The sequence below is a fragment of the Vipera ursinii genome, assembly GCF_947247035.1.
Source record: "Vipera ursinii genome assembly, chromosome: 5".
NCBI lineage: Eukaryota > Metazoa > Chordata > Lepidosauria > Squamata > Viperidae > Vipera > Vipera ursinii.
This window is the reverse complement of record NC_139518.1, coordinates 76,979,225-76,999,430: the sequence shown is the minus strand read 5'-3', so window position 1 is coordinate 76,999,430 and position 20,206 is coordinate 76,979,225. Positions and strand designations below refer to the sequence as shown.

The 20,206-nt window shown below is 39.6% G+C and overlaps 1 protein-coding gene across 1 annotated transcript in view; it reads left to right on the top strand.

Moving 5' to 3' along the window:
* PCDH15 (protocadherin related 15) overlaps positions 1–20,206 on the top strand; it is a gene marked incomplete at its 5' end in the record, with an annotated part of 427,034 nt that overhangs the window by 281,471 nt on the left and 125,357 nt on the right. The window contains 2 exons of the mRNA XM_083364768.1: positions 15,186–15,326; positions 18,372–18,484. Of these exons, the coding sequence (XP_083220894.1) occupies positions 15,186–15,326; positions 18,372–18,484 (254 nt within the window). The remainder of the gene's footprint in view (positions 1–15,185; positions 15,327–18,371; positions 18,485–20,206) is intronic.

The window sequence follows — 20,206 nt, the reverse complement described above, 5'->3', positions numbered from 1 at the left end:
CCTAATGTTTCGTGACTTAACTCCTTGGCTAGTTTCCTAACGCTTTGTGACTTAACTCTTTGGCTAGTTTTGGCAGAAGGCTCTCAGCCAAGGCTTGGCTAGATTATTATCAAGAATCTTTAATGCAAAAAAGAAGAAAGCCATACAAAAAGTTAACTGTCCACGTCCAGTGAGCTCAAATAGTTCAAATGATTTTTATATCTTCAGATTGCCAGTACTAGGCTTAGTAGCCTTGAACCCAAGCTCTCCTCTGTTTACATAAGGACCTTGTTTGGCCCAAGAACCATTGGATTCTGTCTCAACCCTAACAATAAGAATATGTGTGTTGTTTTTCTGTAAACTGTATAAGTACAATGGCTACAAGCAGAAAAAGCCATTCCATCACACACACACACAAACACACAAACACACACACCTTCTGCCATTAAATCCTAGATTTTGGCAGAAATTTTTGACACCTTTAACATCCCACTGGTTATTAAATCGTACGTTTTTAGATCAGATCTAGTGGTTAGGAGGCACCATAATTATGCTATCAAGTAAGATCTTTTTGACCCAATGAGTTTAAGCATAAGCAAAGTGGCCCATTCTGTTTTCTTCTCCTGTCTCATCTCAACTTCCTACACATTAGATTGCATTTTACTCTATCAATATCCTTTATTGTTTATTGAACCAGCACAGTGTTATTGAAGGATACCATTTAACTCTACCTAACATTATCAAAACGTTTAAACTTCAGAATAGTAATTCAATAGCGCTCTATTAGTAGGTGGTGAAATTGAGCCATTAGGACAATCAAAAAGAGCATGCTTTATTTAAAATTAAATAAGCCTGGGGCTAAGTTATTAAGAAAACCCAAATGTTATTTTACGTACGCATCCTTGTTTCCATCATTGTATTTCTTTTTTTGGCTTTTTAATATTTAGGGCATCCTTGTTTCCACCATAATTGCAATAGTATTTTTTCCTTTTGGCTTTTTAATATTTATTCATTAGTGTAATTTCATAGACTGACAGTAAGTAGAAATTATGACAATTAGCACAATCCCTGAATTATATGGAACCTTTAACTCTTCACTTCCTTGCTCTCCACTCAAAGCGGTTGTTTTGTTGTTGTTGTTAGCTGCGAAGTCGTGTCCGACCCATCGCGACCCTATGGACAACGTTCCTCCAGGCCTTCCTGTCCTCTACCATCTTCTGGAGTCCATTTAAGCTCACGCCTCCTGCTTCAGTGACTCCATCCAGCCACCTCATTCTGTCGTCCCCTTCTTCTCTTGTCCTCAATCTTTCCCACCATTAGGCTCTTCTCCAGTGAGTCCTTCCTTCTCATTAGGTGGCCAAAGTATTTGAGTTTTAGCTTCAGGATCTGGCCTTCTAAAGAGCAGTCAGGGTTGATCTCCTCTAGGACTGACAGGTTTGATCGCCTTGCAGTCCAAGGGACTCGCAGGAGTCTTCTCCAGCACCATAGTTCAAAGATCTAAATTCTTTGGCGCTCAGCCTTTTTTATGGTCCAACTTTCACAGCCATACATTGCAACTGGGAAGACCATAGCCTTGACTATACGCACTTTTGTTGACAGGGTCATGTCTCTGCTTTTTAGTGTGCTGTCTAGATTTGCCATGGCTTTCCTCCCAAGGAGCAAGCGTCTTTTAATTTTTTGGCTACAGTCCCCATCTGCAGTGATCTTGGAGCCCAGGAAAATAAAATCTGTCACTACCTCCATTTCTTCCCCATCTATTTGCCAGGAATTGAGAGGGCCGGATGCCATGATCCTGGTTTTCTTAATGTTAAGTTTCAACCCAAGTTTTGCACTCTCCTTCTTCACCCGCAATAAGAGGCTCTTTAGTTCCTCTTCACTTTCTGCCATTAGAGTGGTATCATCTGCATATCTTAGGTTGGTGATATTTCTTCCGTCAATCTTAATTCCAACTTTTGATTCATCTAGCCCTGCCTTTCTCATGATGTGCTCTGCATATAAGTTAAATAGGCAGGGCGACAGTATTTCCCAATTTTGAACCAATCAGTGGTTCTGTGTCCAGTTCTCACTGTTGTTTCTTGACCCACATATAGGTTTCTCAAGAGACAAATAAGATGGTCTGGTACGCCTGTCTCTTTAAGAACTTGCCACAGTTTGTTATGATCCACACAATCAAAGGCTTTAGCATAGTCAATGAAGCAGAAGTAGATGTTTTTCTGGAACTCTCTAGCTTTCTCCATGATCCAGCGTATGTTGGCTATTTGATCTCTAGTTCCTCTGCCTCTTCGAAATCCTGCCTGTACTTCTGGTAGTTCTCGATCCACATACTGCTGGAGTCTAGCTTGTAGGATTTTAAGCATAACTTTACTAGCATGAGAAATGAGTGCAATGGTGTGATAGTTTGAACATTCTTTAGCACTGCCTTTCTTTGGAATTAGAATGTAAACTGATCTTTTCCAATCCTGTGGCCACTGTTGAGTTTTCCAAATTTGCTGGCAAATTGAGTGTAGCACTTTTACTGCATCGTCTTTTAAGATTTTGAATAGCTCAGCTGGAATACTGTCACCTCCGCTGTGCAAACCTCTGGCGCTACTAGTACTAGCCCTCAGCTCTTCCCCAGTAGCATATTAGACGCCTTCCGACCTAAGGGGCTCATCTTCCAGCGTCATATTGTATTGCTTTTGTTACTGTCCATAGGGTTTTCATGGCAAAGTTACTGGAGTGGGATAATAATAATAATAATAATAATAATAATAATAATAATAATAATAATAATAATAATAATAATAATACAGTTGGAAGGGACCTTGGAGGTCATCTAGTCCAAGCCCCTGCTCAGGCAGGAAACCTTATACCATTTCAGAAAAATGGCTGTCCAGTCTCTTCTTAAAAAGCTCCAGTGTTGGAGCATTCACCACCTCTGGAGGCAGGTTGTTCCACTGGTTAATTGTTCTAACTGTCAGGAAGTTTCTCCTTAGTTCTAGGTTGCTTCTCTTCTTGACTAGTTTCCATCCGTTGCTTCTGGTCCTGCTTTCAGGTGCTTTGGAGAATAGCTTGACTCCCTCTTCTTTGTGGCAGCCCCTGAGATATTGGAACACTGCTATCATGTCACCCCTCACCCTTCTCTTCATTAGACTACACATACCCAATTCCAGCAACCGTTCCCTATATGTTTTAGCCTCCAGCCCCCTAATCATCTTTGTTGCTCTTCTCTGTACCCTTTCTAGAGTCTTGACATCTTTTTTACATCGTGGTGACCAAAACTGGATGCAGTATTCCAGGTGTGGCCTTACCAAAGCATTGTAAAGTGGTATTAGTACTTCACTTGATCTTGATTCTATCCCTTTGTTAATGCAGCCTAGCACTGTGTTGGCTTTTTTGGCAGCTGCAGCACACTGCTGGCTCATATTGAAGTGATTGTCTACTAAGACTCTGAGATCCCTCTCACAGTTACTACTATTGAGCAAGGTACCACCTATACTATACCTATGCATTTGATTTTTCCTGCCTAAATGTAGAAGCTTACTTTTTTCACCATTGAATTTCATTTTGTTAGATAGTGCCCAGTGTTCGAGTCTGTCCAGATCCTTCTGTATCTTAAGCCTATCTTCTGGAGTATTGGCTATTCCTGCCAGCTTGGTGTCATCTGCAAATTTGATGAGTTCCCCATCTATCCCCTCATCCAAATCATTAATGAAGATATTGAAGAGCACTGGGCCCAGAACAGAGCCCTGGGGCACCCCACTACACACTTCCTTCCATGTAGATGCGGTTCCATTGAGGACCACACGCTGAGTACGGCCTGTCAGCCAGCTACGAATCCATCTGGTGGTAATGCTATCTAACCCACATTTTTCTATCTTATCAAGTAGTAGGTTGCCATTTCCTTGTCCAGTGGATCACGTTTTTTTCAGAACTCTCTGCTATGACCTTTCCGTCTTGGGTGGCCCTGCACAGCATAGCTCATAGCTTCATTGAATTACGCAAGCCCCTTCGCCACGACAAGGCAGTAATCCATGAAGGGGAAGTGGTTGTTTAGAAACATCTTTTTCAGAAATTTTATTTGCCTTCTGTATCTTAAGTCTGGTTGTTGTTGTTGTTGTTGTTGTTTGGTCTCCATGGAGTAATCTATTTCTTTTTGTGTCAGTCTTGCTTTTTCTTCTTCTTTACTTTCTACTTCAATATGAATTCCTCACAACCATCAAGTAGTTTAGAACCCACTGAGGAAGGATTTGGAGCATTGAGAACAAGGCCATACAACCCTTTTCAGTCTGGATTCTGAATTATAACTTTCAGTTCTTCTCAGGGTTTTCAGGCAGTGTAGTTAGTAATCAGGTAGGTAGGTAAAACTCAGACTTTTGGAACTCCGTAGTAGCAGGGCAGGATTGCGGACTTAATGTAATAAATTGTCTCTATTTAGCTCTCTGCTTCCCAGTAGTAAAATTATCTCAGTCTGTGAAGCTCATTGCTTTAAAAAGATTTGTAAACCCTCCACCCCTAAGATGACAAATGAAACTTCCGAGAGTTTCAGGACCCACCCCAATTCACGTCTTAGGAAAACAAAAACTCTTGGAGTCAGTTCTAGTCCAAAAGGAATTTTTACTAGGACATGTTTGGTTGTGGAAATACAAGACAGGACCTGGTATTGTTTTACAGATTGAAACTTTATAAAGAGTTCCCGGTTCAACCCCCCTTCCCTCAACCCCATTTGGTCAGCCCCCCGTCATTTACTTTGTGTCATCCCTTTCGTGGGAAAAAGGGAACTTCGGATCGTTTACGGTTATTGTCTTCTTCCTTTACAGATTCAAATGGAGACACAGGCCAGATGCCTTCTTCCCTAACCCTCCCCTTTGTTCCCCCAGTTCAAAAGGTTTCCCTTGGTCTTTGAAATAACCTAAGGCAGGCTGAATCCACATCCGCTCCTCCTTCCTCGGGAGATGGCAGGATCCAGGGGGGGGGGATAATGTTTTAAACATACATTTATGAATATGATATAAATGGATTCTGACAGAGAGCATATATGTATATCATGGGTTTGTTCACATCAGAAAAGCAACAGCTAGTCCATCCCAAGCTCTCCTAAAGTCTCAGTAGAGCAAAATTTGAAACTCAAGTGAGCAGAGTTCCAAGAGGGGAACACTCCCCTCTTGATTCACGCACATCTTGTTTATACTATTAGATTGGCCCCCTCATTCACTATCAAATCATGAATGAAAGAAGACTTATGTCAGACCAATCTGACTTTTACAAGCAACAGCTGAAAGTCAAAGCTGCCAAAGATCCAGTAACCAGGTATTAAATGTGGAACTGAGGTCTGGAAAGAGGCACTAATTTCAAACAATGAACTCAATGGGATCCACAACAACTCGCTGTGGCCAGTTCGCCCTGGCCAACTCACCATGGCCAATTTGCCATGGGACAACTCACCACGGGACAAGAGTTACACCAGTATCAAAGAAATAGTGGGATAGAGTCATTAAAGAAAGGATGCCAAAGGAAGGACAAAATGAAATGTGAATAATAAAAATTAAAACAATTTTTGAAATTATTTTAAATAATTAAATTGAATTGCCCTGCGGCAAGCGGTCCCATGGTGAGTTGGCCATGTCGAGTTGTCCCATGGCAAAGTGGCTGTGGTGAGTTGGCAATGGCAACTTGGCTGCGGCAAGTTGTCCCTTTCCAAACTCCATATACCTGAGGGCTTCTTGTCCCTGTTTGTCACGATCTCAATATTCCTGTTCTACCTTCTCACCTCCCCAAACCTTTCCCACATCTTACAGTATTTCCCCACCTCAGGCAAAGGCATTCATTCCTTCACCCACCTCACCCGTATTTCACACTTATCACACACAACACATCAACACATCTGTCCACTCCTGCCTTCAGCACTTGATAGCTCAGAAATAACCCTTTGGAAATAGAAATGGATGGTGAATAAATCAAAAGGGTACAGGATAGATCTAATCAGTTTCATATTTCCTGGACTTCTTTCAAGCAGGCTCCCATTTAACCTAACACAGTAGTCTAACCTGCAAGATAAAAGGCATGGATGACTGTTGCCAAATTAGCTCCATCAGGTGGGCTTGTAGTTGACAAACCAAGTTAAGTGCTTTTTATGTTACTAAAGAAACATATGCTTCTGGCTGGATTAAAAATCACACCAGTAATGAGCTCGTTCCTATATGGAAATTGCACCCCTGCTAGTGCAGAATGAATGCCTCTTCATCTTCTCTGAATGTGAATTTCAGTTTATTGGCTTTCCATTTATTATCACAGTCAGACACTAATTTTGTATTTCTGAGGCTTCACTTGAGTTTTATGAAAATATTGATGGTCCATCACCAGGACTAGGTGGCATTATAAGGGGATTTGATGTAGGTAATAAGTTTCTTTGGATAAAATAGATCCTTTTGAATGTACAGCAGAAATTAGAAACCCTTGAGAGAAGTTCTGCACAGTATGACCTTGGGCTTCTAAACCATCTCAGAATCTAACCTCAAACATGAAGGGACTCGTAGGCAAGAAAAGATGCCAAACATCCAGCTTGGACCCAATGGCACAAGAGAGATAATTAAATAGCATATGTTTTTTTCTTTCTTTTAAATTTGTTTTTGCAGATTTATTTGAAATATTTGTTCATATTTGAAATGTTAATCCTGTTTGGCCCACATCTTAGACATAATGCACTCCTGAACTAATACGGTACATAGTCTTACATGCAACTGGTCCTTTGTGGGCAACCATAATGCTGATGTGGCCCTCAATGAAATTGAGTTTGACACCCCTGACCTATTGGCTCCTTCCCAAGGACTTAGAATAGGCACATATTGTTGTTAAATCACATTCAAAGTATGGTCGCAGGATGTAAGCTTTTCCAGGTAAAGCCATCTTTGCAACTGACTGATGGTTTTGTCAATGACAGTGGTGTTTTGGAACTTCATCTGAGGTGCCTACTGTTATCAGTACTATCTTTGCATTCCTTCACCTTCATTCTACTTCTGTTTGCAGGTCTGTGTACTTTTCTCCAATTCCCTTGGAGAATTTCCCTTCTCCAGGAAATGCAATGTCCATTTTCTAAACTTTCTTGTTTTTCTTATCAACATGTATTAAGTTTGGTGTGTGATGTGGCAGGTGCCTATCAATTTTTGAATTCTAAAGTCCTGGAGCATGTTCAAATCAAATCAATCAAATCAACCTTTATTGTCAAAGTACAACATGTGTACAATGAGATTAGCTGAGCCTCTCTTCGTGCACCCCACCCCAACACAACTCACAGTGAAGACAAAAGGAAAAAAATCCCTAACCCAGTGAATCCTACTAACAAACACAAAATGAGGACCCAGATTGTTGGGGGCAATTAAGCTGACTTTGTAATAATGCCGCTTGGGGGTGTGTGAAAGCCCTAATAAGCAGGCATATACATAGAATGAAGGCTACTGCTAAGCTTGTAAGCCGCCCTGAGTCTTCGGAGAAGGGCGGGATATAAATGGAATTAAAATAAAAAAAATCTTATTGCACCATGTGAACTTATTGCACAACTCGCTGGCCCCACAGTCTATCATACTACGTTGACATGGAATTATTTTCCATTCAGGAGTCTGACAGCCCATGGGTAGAAACTGTTCTTCAGCCTTTTGGTACAGCTGGCTATGCTTCTTCATCTATTACTTTGTCTGATTTGTGGTCCCATAAGCTCTTGTTTGCGTTGTTTGAAGTCTGTGTGATCTTCTTGCAGTAGTAATAAGGTTATCCAACTTCTTTGCAGAAATGACATTTGCTGTCAGTTGCCAGCTTCTCAGCTCTGACTTTATATGCATTTGTTCTTAAGGTTTTGTCTTGTGCATCCAAAATTAGTCCCTCTGTCTCTTCTTTCAATTTTCTTGCTCTTAGTCATTGCCAGGTTTTGTTATCTGCTTTGCCTGCTAATTTTTTATGTATTGGCCATGTAATACTTTACGTTGCCATGTCTCGTTTCTATTCTTCATTTGATCTATCTGTCTAGCTGTCAAGCTATCTATTACATTTATATGCCACCCATCTCACTGTCAAGTGATTCTGGATGGCTTACTATATCATAACAGTAAGAATACAAAACATTTAAAACAATAAACTATTAAAATGAACAGAGATTAAATAAATTAGAAACCAGAATGGGGTGGGAATGAGATCTTCCTCCTACACCACTACTTCCAGCATGGGACGCTTCTACCAGGGCCCCAGGCCAATCAGCCAATCACACCCCAGGGGACATGATATTCCAGAGAGTTGGAGCCACAGCAGAAAAGGCTCTTCTCCTGGACACCATTAGCCAGAATTCCTCGATCAATGGAATCCACAGCAGACTTATAAGTCAGTTTGATATTTCTGGAATTCTGTAAGTCTTCATGGTATATTAACTTCAGTGCTTCAGTGTCCTTCAGATGTTCTTCCAATGTCCCTTTTTGTTGTTCAACTGTCTGATGTATTTGCAACATTTCACACACACCAATGCTCTTTGGTAGATATTGTCTGTCAACATCACTATATGGATGAAGGGCATGATTCATTATTATTATTTTTCTGGTCTTCCTATCCTATCCAATGCTTTTAATTCTGCTTAAGTCCAGTTCACTATTCTAACTGTGTAGATAATGGTCGGAATTGTCGAGGTGTTAACTGCCTTGATGATATTTCCACCACTGAGTTTCAGCTTTCAGATCTTCACTCTCACTTCTAAGCTTCTTCTTTACTTCAGTATACTTGATGTTATGAGCTTATAGTGATCTTCATCCAATCTCTTGATATATCTACATAGGTTATGGAAATAAGTTTCCTTCCGTTTTAGCTACTTTTCCCATGTTGCATGATAAAGATTACCAAATTTCATTGCAATATCTTGGCTGTATTTATGGACAGCACTGAGCAGTGATTCTATTTCAGATGGTGGTTTCCATATATCTTCAGATCATCCATGTAAAGCAGGGAATTGGGCCGCACGAGTGGCTGGCCAGAGCCTATAAAGTTCAACTTGCACAAGCAGCGGGCTGATGGGCATGTATGTGAGTGTGTGTGCACTGCCCTCTCCGCTCGTGCAAGTCAAGCTGCATGAATGCTCAGCAGCCCTCCACTCACAAAAGGGCTGCATGCACGCATGTATTCTGGCCTGCCAGTTGCGCATGGGGTATGCGCATACCCATGATGCCAGCATGCCACTCATGTGGCCCAGTTCCCATTTCTCTCCCCCCACACACACACACAGCTGGGTCAAGTGGGAGAGCCTGGCAAATGTTTTTGATGTTTGATAGCCTGACTTGTTCAGTATTGTTGACAAAGGAATGACAAATTCTAAAAGTGACATTGAGTCTCCTTGGAAGATTCCTCTCTTGATATTAACCTCTCCCAGTCTATCTCTATTGACCAGCAACTGTGTCTTCCATTGAGCCATTGATCTTTGCACAAAGCTTCTGACGCTTCTATGACTGTTATTTCTAGGGACTTGATTATCCAAACTTATGACAGAGTCAAATGTCATAATCAATCCCAGATACTTTCAGATTGGTCTTCCTTCACTTACAGTTTTCCAAAATCATCAAATAGGATCTGTTTTTTTATTTCTCAGCTGTTTGGGCAGTTTCCTTTCTAATAGAGCTTGTTTTCCACTAAACGCTTTTGAACTGCATCTGCTACCATACCAGTCTTCAGTTTTACATCCTTGCAATATGTCATTAAACTGCTTGGCAATGAACAATTCATTTTCAGTGTGATGAGTTCCTAGAAAAAGACATATTATAAATCTAACAAATAATACTTTTGAAAATATCATTTTCTGCATCAGATCCCATTCATGTTCACATGGAAACATGGCAATAAATTAATAACTTCAGTAAAATACTGTTATTTAAAATTGCCAAAGGTCCCGTTGTATTATTATACTTATTTTTCATAGCAATTATTTTGGAATGAGTATGCAATCTGATGAGCCAATTTTTGCATATCCTAAGTGTTTCTTTGCCATAGGGGTATAAGCCCTCTTGCTGAATTAATGTGCTAAATAGGCTGGTGTTTACAACAAAAACAAGATGATTTTTTTAATGACTTACTTAAGGCAACATAAAGGAATAATGATGACAGTAAAAGCCAGTTTATTAGCAAAACTGCAATGTTCTATTTTATATATATATATATATATATATATATATATATATATATATAAAATATATATATATATGTAGGGGCGACGTTTTGACGGAATCCCAACCACAAAACAGAAACCTAACTACAGCTGCAACATCAGCCACTTTAAACCCCTCCAAACCACACAATAAGCAAACTGACACCCACTATAAAAACATGGCACCACCACAAACACGAAGCCGAACAAAAGCAGCACAACTCACCAGCTCAGGTCTAAGGCTGGCAGCTAAGACCAGCCCATCCACTCAAAACATACCCCCACCCAATCAGAATTCACCCACCATTCAAAACACACTCCCACCCAATCAGAACACACTTACTCCCCCACCCAATCAGAGCACACCTCCACCCACAGAACACACCCCCTCTGGCAGTTTAAAAAAGAGGAACAAACAGCCACATGCTTCTCCCAGAAGAAGAAAGCAGAAGCCACCAGCCTGATGATGACGGATGGGATTCCGTCGAAACGTCGCCCGTACACCTTTAGTTCTACGCGGGGAAAAACCCGAATAACCAAAGATCCACATACGAACACCCGCGAAAACCTCAGAAAACAAATATATATATATATATATATATATATATATATATATATATATATATATATATATACTGTATATGTATATGTATATGTGTATATATATATGTGTGTATATATACATATATACATATATACATATATACATATATACATATATACATATATACATATATACATATATACATATATACATATATACATATATGTTTTCTGAGGTTTTCGCGGGTGCCTGTATGTGGATCCTTGGTTTTTCGGGTTTTTCCCCGCGTAGAATTAAAGGTGTAGGCGCAACGTTTCGACGGAATCCCATCCGTCATCATCAGGCTTCTGCTTCCTACTTCTGGGAGAAGCATGTGGCTCTTGCTCTTTGTTCCTCTTTTTTAAACTGCCAGAGGGGGTGTGTTCTGTGGAGGTGTGCTCTGATTGGGTAGGGGACCAAGTGTGTTCTGATTGGGTGGGAGTGTGTTTTGAATGGTGGGGGTGTTCTGATTGGGTGGGGGTGTGTTCTGAGTGGATGGGCTGGTCTCAGCTGCCAGCTCCAGAACTGAGCTGGTGAGTTGTGCTGCTTTTGTTCGGCTTCGTGTTTGTGGTGGTGCCATGTTTTTATAGTGGGTGTCAGTTTGCTTATTGTGTGGTTTGGAGGGGTTTAAAGTGGCTGATGTTGCAGCTGTAGTTAGGTTTCTGTTTTGTGGTTGTGTGTCTTTATCGTTGTGGGTTCGGATTTGCTTTTTGAATGGTTGTGTGGTGGTGATGTCATGTGATGTTATCATGAGTTTGGGTCTGGTATCATTCTTGGTGGTTGGGCTTCGTCTGTCAATCAAGGCGGGTTTCCAAATGGCTGGTAGACGAGATACCTCTCGTCTACCAGCCATTTGGAAACCCGCCTTGATTGACAGACGAAGCCCAACCACCAAGAATGATACCAGACCCAAACTCATGATAACATCACATGACATCACCACCACACAACCATTCAAAAAGCAAATCCGAACCCACAACGATAAAGACACACAACCACAAAACAGAAACCTAACTACAGCTGCAACATCAGCCACTTTAAACCCCTCCAAACCACACAATAAGCAAACTGACACCCACTATAAAAACATGGCACCACCACAAACACGAAGCCGAACAAAAGCAGCACAACTCACCAGCTCAGTTCTGGAGCTGGCAGCTGAGACCAGCCCATCCACTCAGAACACACCCCCACCCAATCAGAACACCCCCACCATTCAAAACACACTCCCACCCAATCAGAACACACTTGGTCCCCTACCCAATCAGAGCACACCTCCACAGAACACACCCCCTCTGGCAGTTTAAAAAAGAGGAACAAAGAGCAAGAGCCACATGCTTCTCCCAGAAGTAGGAAGCAGAAGCCTGATGATGACGGATGGGATTCCGTCGAAACGTTGCGCCTACACCTTTAATTCTACGCGGGGAAAAACCCGAAAAACCAAGGATCCACATATACATATATACATATATACATATATACATATATACATATATACATATATACATATATACATATATACATATATATATATATACATATATATATATATATATATATATATATATATATATATTTGTTTTCTGAGGTTTTCGCGGGTGTTTGTATGTGGTCATTCGGGTTTTCTCCCGCGTAGAATTGAAGGTGTAGGAGCAACGTTTCGACGGAATCCCATCCGTCATCCTCAGGCTGGTGGCTTCATATATTCTACACAGAAAATACAACTTAGTGATCATTAATCCTTCTAAATGAGAAGTATACACTCATACCCTTAGCTGACACAGATTTTATTGTTCTATTTCACATGAGTTTATTTATTTTATTTATTTATTTTATTACATTTAACACATAGTTTTGGCAGTGGAACAAGAAATGATAAAAGAATTGATCTGCCTTTTCTGTCTAAGTAGGGGTGTCAAATGCACAACATCATGTGACATGACACAACGTATTGTGACTTTTTTTCCACTGCTGGCAATGGGGTGGGTGCAGTTTTGGCATGATGCATCCGGCCCATGGGCCGGCAGTTTGACACCCCTGCTCTAAGTCAACCCAAGGATGTATGCTGGGTGCTTGATAAGATTACAGAAACACTTTGACCACAAATAATTATCGCTGTATGGAAACAATACAATGTATTAAGATTTATACCATAAAAAAATGAAAAATCTGCAAATTTGCAAATTCGTCCCAAAATCAAAAGTTTTACTGAAGAGTATTTATTTAAAATGTATATATTGCCAGAAATTGCAAGTCATAGGTTAATATGATGATCCTTGATACTTATTGCTTGAGGTTGTTAGCCTAAGCCAGGGGTCTTCAAACTTGGCCCTTTTATGACTTGTGGACTTCAACTCCCGGAGTTCCTCAGCCGGGCACGCTGGCTGAAGAATTCCAGGAACTGAAGTCCACAAGTCATAAAAGGGCCAAGTTTGAAGACCCCTGGCCTAAGCCAATAGAAATCCAATTCAGTTTTACATCCATGTGAAGGCAACCAACCACGTATTTTTTTAATGTTCCTCCACAATGTATACCATTCCAGGAACAGCATCAACTTATTGATTATGATTATTTCATCATTGCTGTGGTTCCAGAAAGCAACCAAGATCTAATTCTTTCAGAGATCCTTTGTGGTATTGCTCCTAGGGAAGTGGCACCAGTTAACTGTTCTATATTATAAGTGTAGCTATATGATGGACTATGAACATGGTTTTATTGAATTGCTATTAATAATTAACAATTTATTTGATTTTCAGTCGTTATACTAAAGTGAAAAGTGTAAGCAATCTGGAGTCATTTTCTGGTTATAATGGCCTTGAGGGGGAAAAAAATAAAAGGCACAATTTCCATATTGCATAGTCAGTTGGAATATCATCCCCGCAAGGATCTACTTGCCCCAACACTGCTACCTAAAAATGTGTGGGGGTGGGTGGGTTTCTTCTGCTATCTACATACTTTTAACCCTTCTATGCGCGCCCCCCCCATTTTTAGTACACTCTTTCATCTCTTATCATTTACTTCATTGATACAAGGAATGTTGTTACGATTTTCAAACCAGGAACCAGGAACTTTGGAGAGTATAGAAGTCACTCCTGGAGCTTTGCTTTTTATGTTAGGGATAGTGTGTGTGTGTGTGTGTGTGTGTGTGTGTGTGTTCTTTTCCCCTTTTTTCCTATGAATTTCTTTTTGAGAGGTTGCACTAATGGTATGGGACTGGGTTACTTGAGGGATCAACTTGCCCCAGTTTTGTGTACCCTTCTATTAGGTCTGGCAGAAGAGGCAGGTCCAGGTTCTCTCTGTTAGGACTTGCCATGTGGTGGGTTCCAGGAAGAGACACTATTCTGTCATGTCACTCGTCCTTTGGAATATCATCCCCTCAGGGTCCTTCTTGGCCCCAACCTGGCAGCTTAAAGATGTGCTTACTGTCATGGTTCTGACAAATGAAACTCTTCAAAAGAACTTCGAGGCATTGTTTACCTTAAAGAATCTTTTATTTGAGAAACAAAGTATTGGCACTACATAGTTGAAACCAAAAAACAAATTCCCCTCCCCTGGATACAAAGTTACAAAGTACAATTCCCTCCTCCAATAAACAGTCATAAATCACATTCCCCAATTAGCTTGAAGTGCGGGCTTTCTCCCCCAGCACTCCAGCCCACCAAAACACTATGAGCCCTGGGCCCAATGTCCTTGGGTTCCCACGACTAAGTTATTATTGTATGACTAGCTGGACTCTTATCCCTATTCCCTCTCCCAGCATCAACTAATTCTAAAAGCAATAGAGGAAAATGGCTGCCGTTCCATCTGTTGTCAAAGCAAGAACATCTGATGTTAGCAGCGATGACATCTACATCTTTAAAGATGTGGGTTCCAGATAGAGACACTATTCTGTTGTCACACTCATCCTTTGGAATATCATCCTGTCAAGAACCTGTTTGGCCCCAACCCAGCGGCTTAAAAATGTGATTCCATCTTTAAAGATTTGGGTTCCAAGAAGAGGCACTATTCTGTCATCATGCTTATCCCTTGGAATATAATCCCCTCAAGGATCAGCTTGGCCCCAACCCAGTGGCTTAAAAATGTGGTTCCCTCTCTAGGCTTGGAGATCTGGATGTCTGGTAGAGTGGTTATGTTGACTGTTGTAAGGGGTTTCTTATACCTCAGATGCTGGTTGTGTTGTAATGTTTTTCATGTAGGTTTTAATATGGCTTATTCTTTTGCATAGCTTTGCAATTGTTGTAAACCACCCCAAATTATGTATTTGAGAGGGGTAACCATATAAATTGAAATTATATATATGACTGATGAGAACAAATAAGTTTGAAATAGCTATATCAGTCTCCCTTTAATTCTTTGTTACCAATCCAAAAAAAAATATTATATCCCAGAATGTAATATTTAACCCCATTTTATTTTTTCATTCTTACCACCTAAGCTATGCCATTTACAATTTAAATTATACATTTTTTTCCATAGGGTACACCGGCAAGTCATGTACGATATAAAGTAGATGTTGTCCAGTTCCCATATAGTGCAAGTATCTTTGATGTTGAAGAAGAATCTGGACGTGTAATAACCAGAGTGAATCTTAATGAAGAACCTAGTACATTGTTTAAGGTAACTGTATGCATATAAATTTCAATATGTTTAAGACAGTCTTCCTGGAGTCTTTCCACTATATTTGGAATTATGATTTCTTTGTTTCACAGACAGCATGACTAGTCTACCTACCAGATGGCAGATTGGTGAATGCCATTTTAATATGTTGTGTAATAATGCCACTAGAATGACTCTATACAGAGTTTGCTCTGTACAGTAATATTGATATCCACTCTTTAATGCTGATATACCAACTAAGTGCAGGAATTTAACCAGAAATTAAACTAACATTTAAATAAGTATGTTTTGAACTGTGTACTGCTCCAGGTTTCACTGAAGTTTTGTTCTATTTTATTCTTAATATGAGCAATACTAATAAAATACAGGCAGTCCTCAAGTCATAACAGTAATTGGGACTGGATTTTCTGTCACTAAATAATGTAGTCATTAGTTGAAACATGATGTAATCACATTGCTTACTGACAGCAATCCCAGCACTTCCCGTTGTCATTGTTAACAGAACCCTGCTGGTGCAAGCTACAGGTAGACCTCAATTTATGATCATTTGTTTAGCAATTGTTTTAAATTGCAACAGCACTGAAAAATGTGACTTACAGCTGATACTCGCAGTTACAACCACTTCCACATTTCCATTGTCATGATGTGATCAACATTCAGGTGCTTACCAATTGGCATGCCTTTGTGACAGTTACCGCATCCTATGATCATGTGATTGATCACCATTCACAACCTTCCCAGTCAACCTCCTCATCCAGCAAACTTAGTGTGGGAAGCTGGATTTGTGATTCACTTAACTGCAGTAATTTGCTTACCGATGGCGGCAAAACGGTCATAAAATTTGCACAAATCACTTAAAACTGCTTTGCTTAACCATGGAAATTCTGGTCCCAATTGTAGTCATAAGTCAAGGACTACCTGTATTCCCAGCTTGGTCTCTCCCAACTGCAAGCCATAATGAGAGAAGTGCCTTCCTTCTCTGCTTCCTTTTAAACTCACCCCCATCTCCTCCACTCCATCTCTGTCCTTTTGGCTTGCATAATGGCAGTGGTGTACCAATGGTGCTGGGGCTGAAATAGAGGTTCAAAGCCTTCATCAGTTTTAGCGGGCCACCACTGCACCCATGCCTCAACTTCATCCTGACCACCACCTTAAGACTTGATCTTCTAGACCAGCGTTTCCCAACCTTAGGAACTTGAAGATGCGTGGACTTCAACTCCCAGAATTCCCCAGCCAGCATAGCTATGCTGGCTGGGGAATTCTGGGAGTTGAAGTCCACGCATCTTCAAGTTCCTAAGGTTGGGAAACGCTGGTCTAGACGATGAAGCCTGGAAAGAGATAGCATCAGTAAATAAAAGCTCTTTCCCTTTGTGTACTTTTTGTTAGAACTCCAATGTAATTGGGATTCCTTTCAAGGGATACGTCTGCCAGCAAATTGAAATTAGCCTTAGAAATGTACCTAATAAGGAGCTTTTTATCAGAGAATTAATCTTCACCAAAATGTTTATATTGCATGTAAAAGCAAACAGTATGGAATAAGCCCACTGGTGTTATTAAGAGCCATGGTGGCACGGTATTAAGAATGCAGTATTGCAGTATTGTTTGATTCCTTTGATCCTGACCAGCTCAAGGATGACTTGGCCTTCTATCCTTTTGAGGTCAGTAAAATGAGGACCCAGATTGTTGGGTGCAATATGTTGACTCTGTAAACTGCTTAGAGAGGGCTATAAAGCACTATGAAGCGGTATATAAGTCTAAGTGTTATTGCTATTGCTATTATATATGGAGCAAAATTTTATTGATGTTTATGTTAAGATTGATAATATGTCATCAAGTTCATAGCAACCTCTTATATAGATTTTCTCCATGAGAATCTAATTCTTAGATAGATTTTCTCCATGACAATTTAACCCTAACCTCTCTACCCCCCCCCCTCTCTCTCTCTCTCTCTCTCTCTCTCTCTCTCTCTCTCTCTCTCTCTCTCTCTATCTATCTATCTATATATATATATATATATATATATATATATGTGTCATATGTTAACTCTTAGATTACCTTGCTAGGCCCCAAACATGGCGCAAATCTTTATTTCCTGTTTTCAGCCTTATCTCAAAGGCCATCGAACAGGCTGTAGTCACACCGGACAGTTCATATATTTGTGTAAATTACTAACAAAGAATTTAGGGAGGCTGATATGCATTTCAGACTCATTAGTCTTCATCAGTCAGTCGAATCTCAGAAGGGTATGACTGACTGATGAAGACTAATGTGTCCGAAATGCATATCAGCCTCCCTAAATTCTTTGTTAATAATTTACACACACACACACACACACACACACACACACACACACACACACACATATATATCTAGAGTCTCGGGTTTCTTCCCGCGTTCCTTTCATCTTCAGAAAGTTGTGGCGACGTTTCGACGAAATCCCATCCGTCATCATCAGGCCGGAGTGTTCCTCCTGTTGCTTCCAGGAGCAATGCCTGGAAGCAACAGGAGGAACACTCCGGCCTGATGATGACGGATGGGATTTCGTCGAAACGTCGCCACAACTTTCTGAAGATGAAAGGAACGCGGGAAGAAACCCAAGACTCTAGATCTACACATACAGACACCCGCGAGAATCTACGAAAACATATATATATATATATATATATATATATATATATATATATATATATATATATATATATATATATATATATATATATATATATATATATATATATCAGTGGAATTAAGGAAACTTCTCATGAGACCCCTGCACATCTCTAACAGTGATTCTTTCTGCCTAATTTTTCTCCAGGAAAATGCACTATTAAAATGTGCTGGTTTAAAATATTATAGAACTGAGCTTTACAGTTAGGATTGCATTTCTGAATAGAAAAAAAAGGTCAGAGGTTTTGTGCACATTTTATTTTATTTTATTACTTTTGTTACTTTTTTGGAAATCCTTAAGATTTTTTTTAACCCTCCAATCTCTAAAATTATTGAATTGAAATGCATAAGTTGTCATTGTGTTTGTGTGCTTAACAGCTTGTGGTCATTGCCTATGATGATGGTGACCCTGTGAAATTTAATACAACCACTGTAGAAATTTCCGTATTGCAACCCTCAGTGATTCCACGGTTTACCCAGGATGAGTACAGGTATAATATCTTCTCTCATTAATATTATTTTTGAAAAATTGGAGGGCAGACACTGGATTGTATATTCAAGATGTTGACCTTAATCTTTAAAATGCTAATTGGCTCAAGACCTTCAATACGAGCACTATAACAATATTGCATGTGTACAGAAGAAATGGAGTCTTCTTTGAGGGGGGGGGAGTCTGCATTAGCCCTGACCCTCTGTACAGAGGTTTAGGAAAGTAACATATATCATTATTTTTAGAATTGTTTTCAAGTGAATGTATAATTGCTTTATGTGTTTTGCATGATATGTATTGTGCCTTCTAGTTTGCTAATATCCTATTATAACACTACATTCTGAGAGCCGTGACATTTTAAAATACCAGAGCAAATCTTTTGTTGTTGTTGTGTATATTTTGGGCTTAGAATACTACTAACTAGAATATCCTAATACATGTTAGAGTTTACATCCTAGAATTTTGGTAGAAATATGTAACATACACAAAGGGTCTGGTTCTGTAAAAAAGCAGAAATTGATCACAAGTGCTTCGAGCGTTGGTTTATAAAACAGCACAGGGTGTTTCTCTTCTGGTTATCAGTGTCAGGAAAAAGGTGACGGGAAGTCAATTAAACAAAAGCTTACAACAGTTTTAATATAACATTGTCATTTGTGTTTTCTGGTTGTGCAATTGTCCTCTTCTGGCAAGTGTCCAAATACAAATGTTTGCCGCATATATGTGCTTTATACATAGGATGACCATGTTGTTAACTTTTTGGGGTGCCAAATGCAAAAACTGTTGCTTCTTCTGTTGAGCTCAAACAAAAAAAACTCTACAGTATATGTGGAAAAAGCCCCAAGTCAGCTGCCAGAGGAGAATATTTTTCCTGTTGTGTTGTTCAAGAGATGTGTTGAAGTGACTCCTTCGCTGTTCTTTCATTGATAGTCTGTGTTCTAGACTCAAGTCAAAGCAAGCATAAGTTTCACCTGCTAGCCACAATGACAAAAAATAATGAAAGTCATAATAACATCATATAATATTTAGTTTATTCAAAGAAGCTTAAAATTCAAAACACCAAATATTAAAAAATACAACAAACAAGATATTAAAAAGAAAAGGTGTCTTAGAAAAAAACCCTAACATACAGTATATACAGTATATAGAATCCTCCCTAATTGATTAATATAATATAACAATATTAGTTTCCCATCCTTTGTAAAACAGGCCAAAATAATTTTTAACTACTAAACTATTAAATCTGTTTACAGACTGCTAGCCTGTCAATTCTATACTATATTAATAACAAAACAGTTAACAGGAAAAACAACAATAATAAAAATATTATATAAAAATATAAAAGTAATAATAATAATAACAAGGGACAAAATTGAAATTCCAAAACTCTCTGTTAACCAACCAAAACTCTTATTGTTATTGTAATCAACTTGTGGAAAATTTACCGCCCCTTCAATTGCAGATCATCCACCAAATTAACCCTAATTGGTCCTGGATCAAATATCCATGTTTGTTTCTTAATGTCGTCTCAGTTGCTGGTTGATTAAACGCAATAAGATCAATCTCAAAAACCCATCTATCTTCCCCAAAATAAGGGGTAAATAGGTCTTTTTAAAGGGGGTTAAAGAAGAGATTGGGAGTGGGAGTGGGAGGCACAGTTTTTCAGTGGTTCTCCTCCTATATCCTGGGACGCTCGCAGTCGGTGTTGGCAGGGGGGCAGAGATCG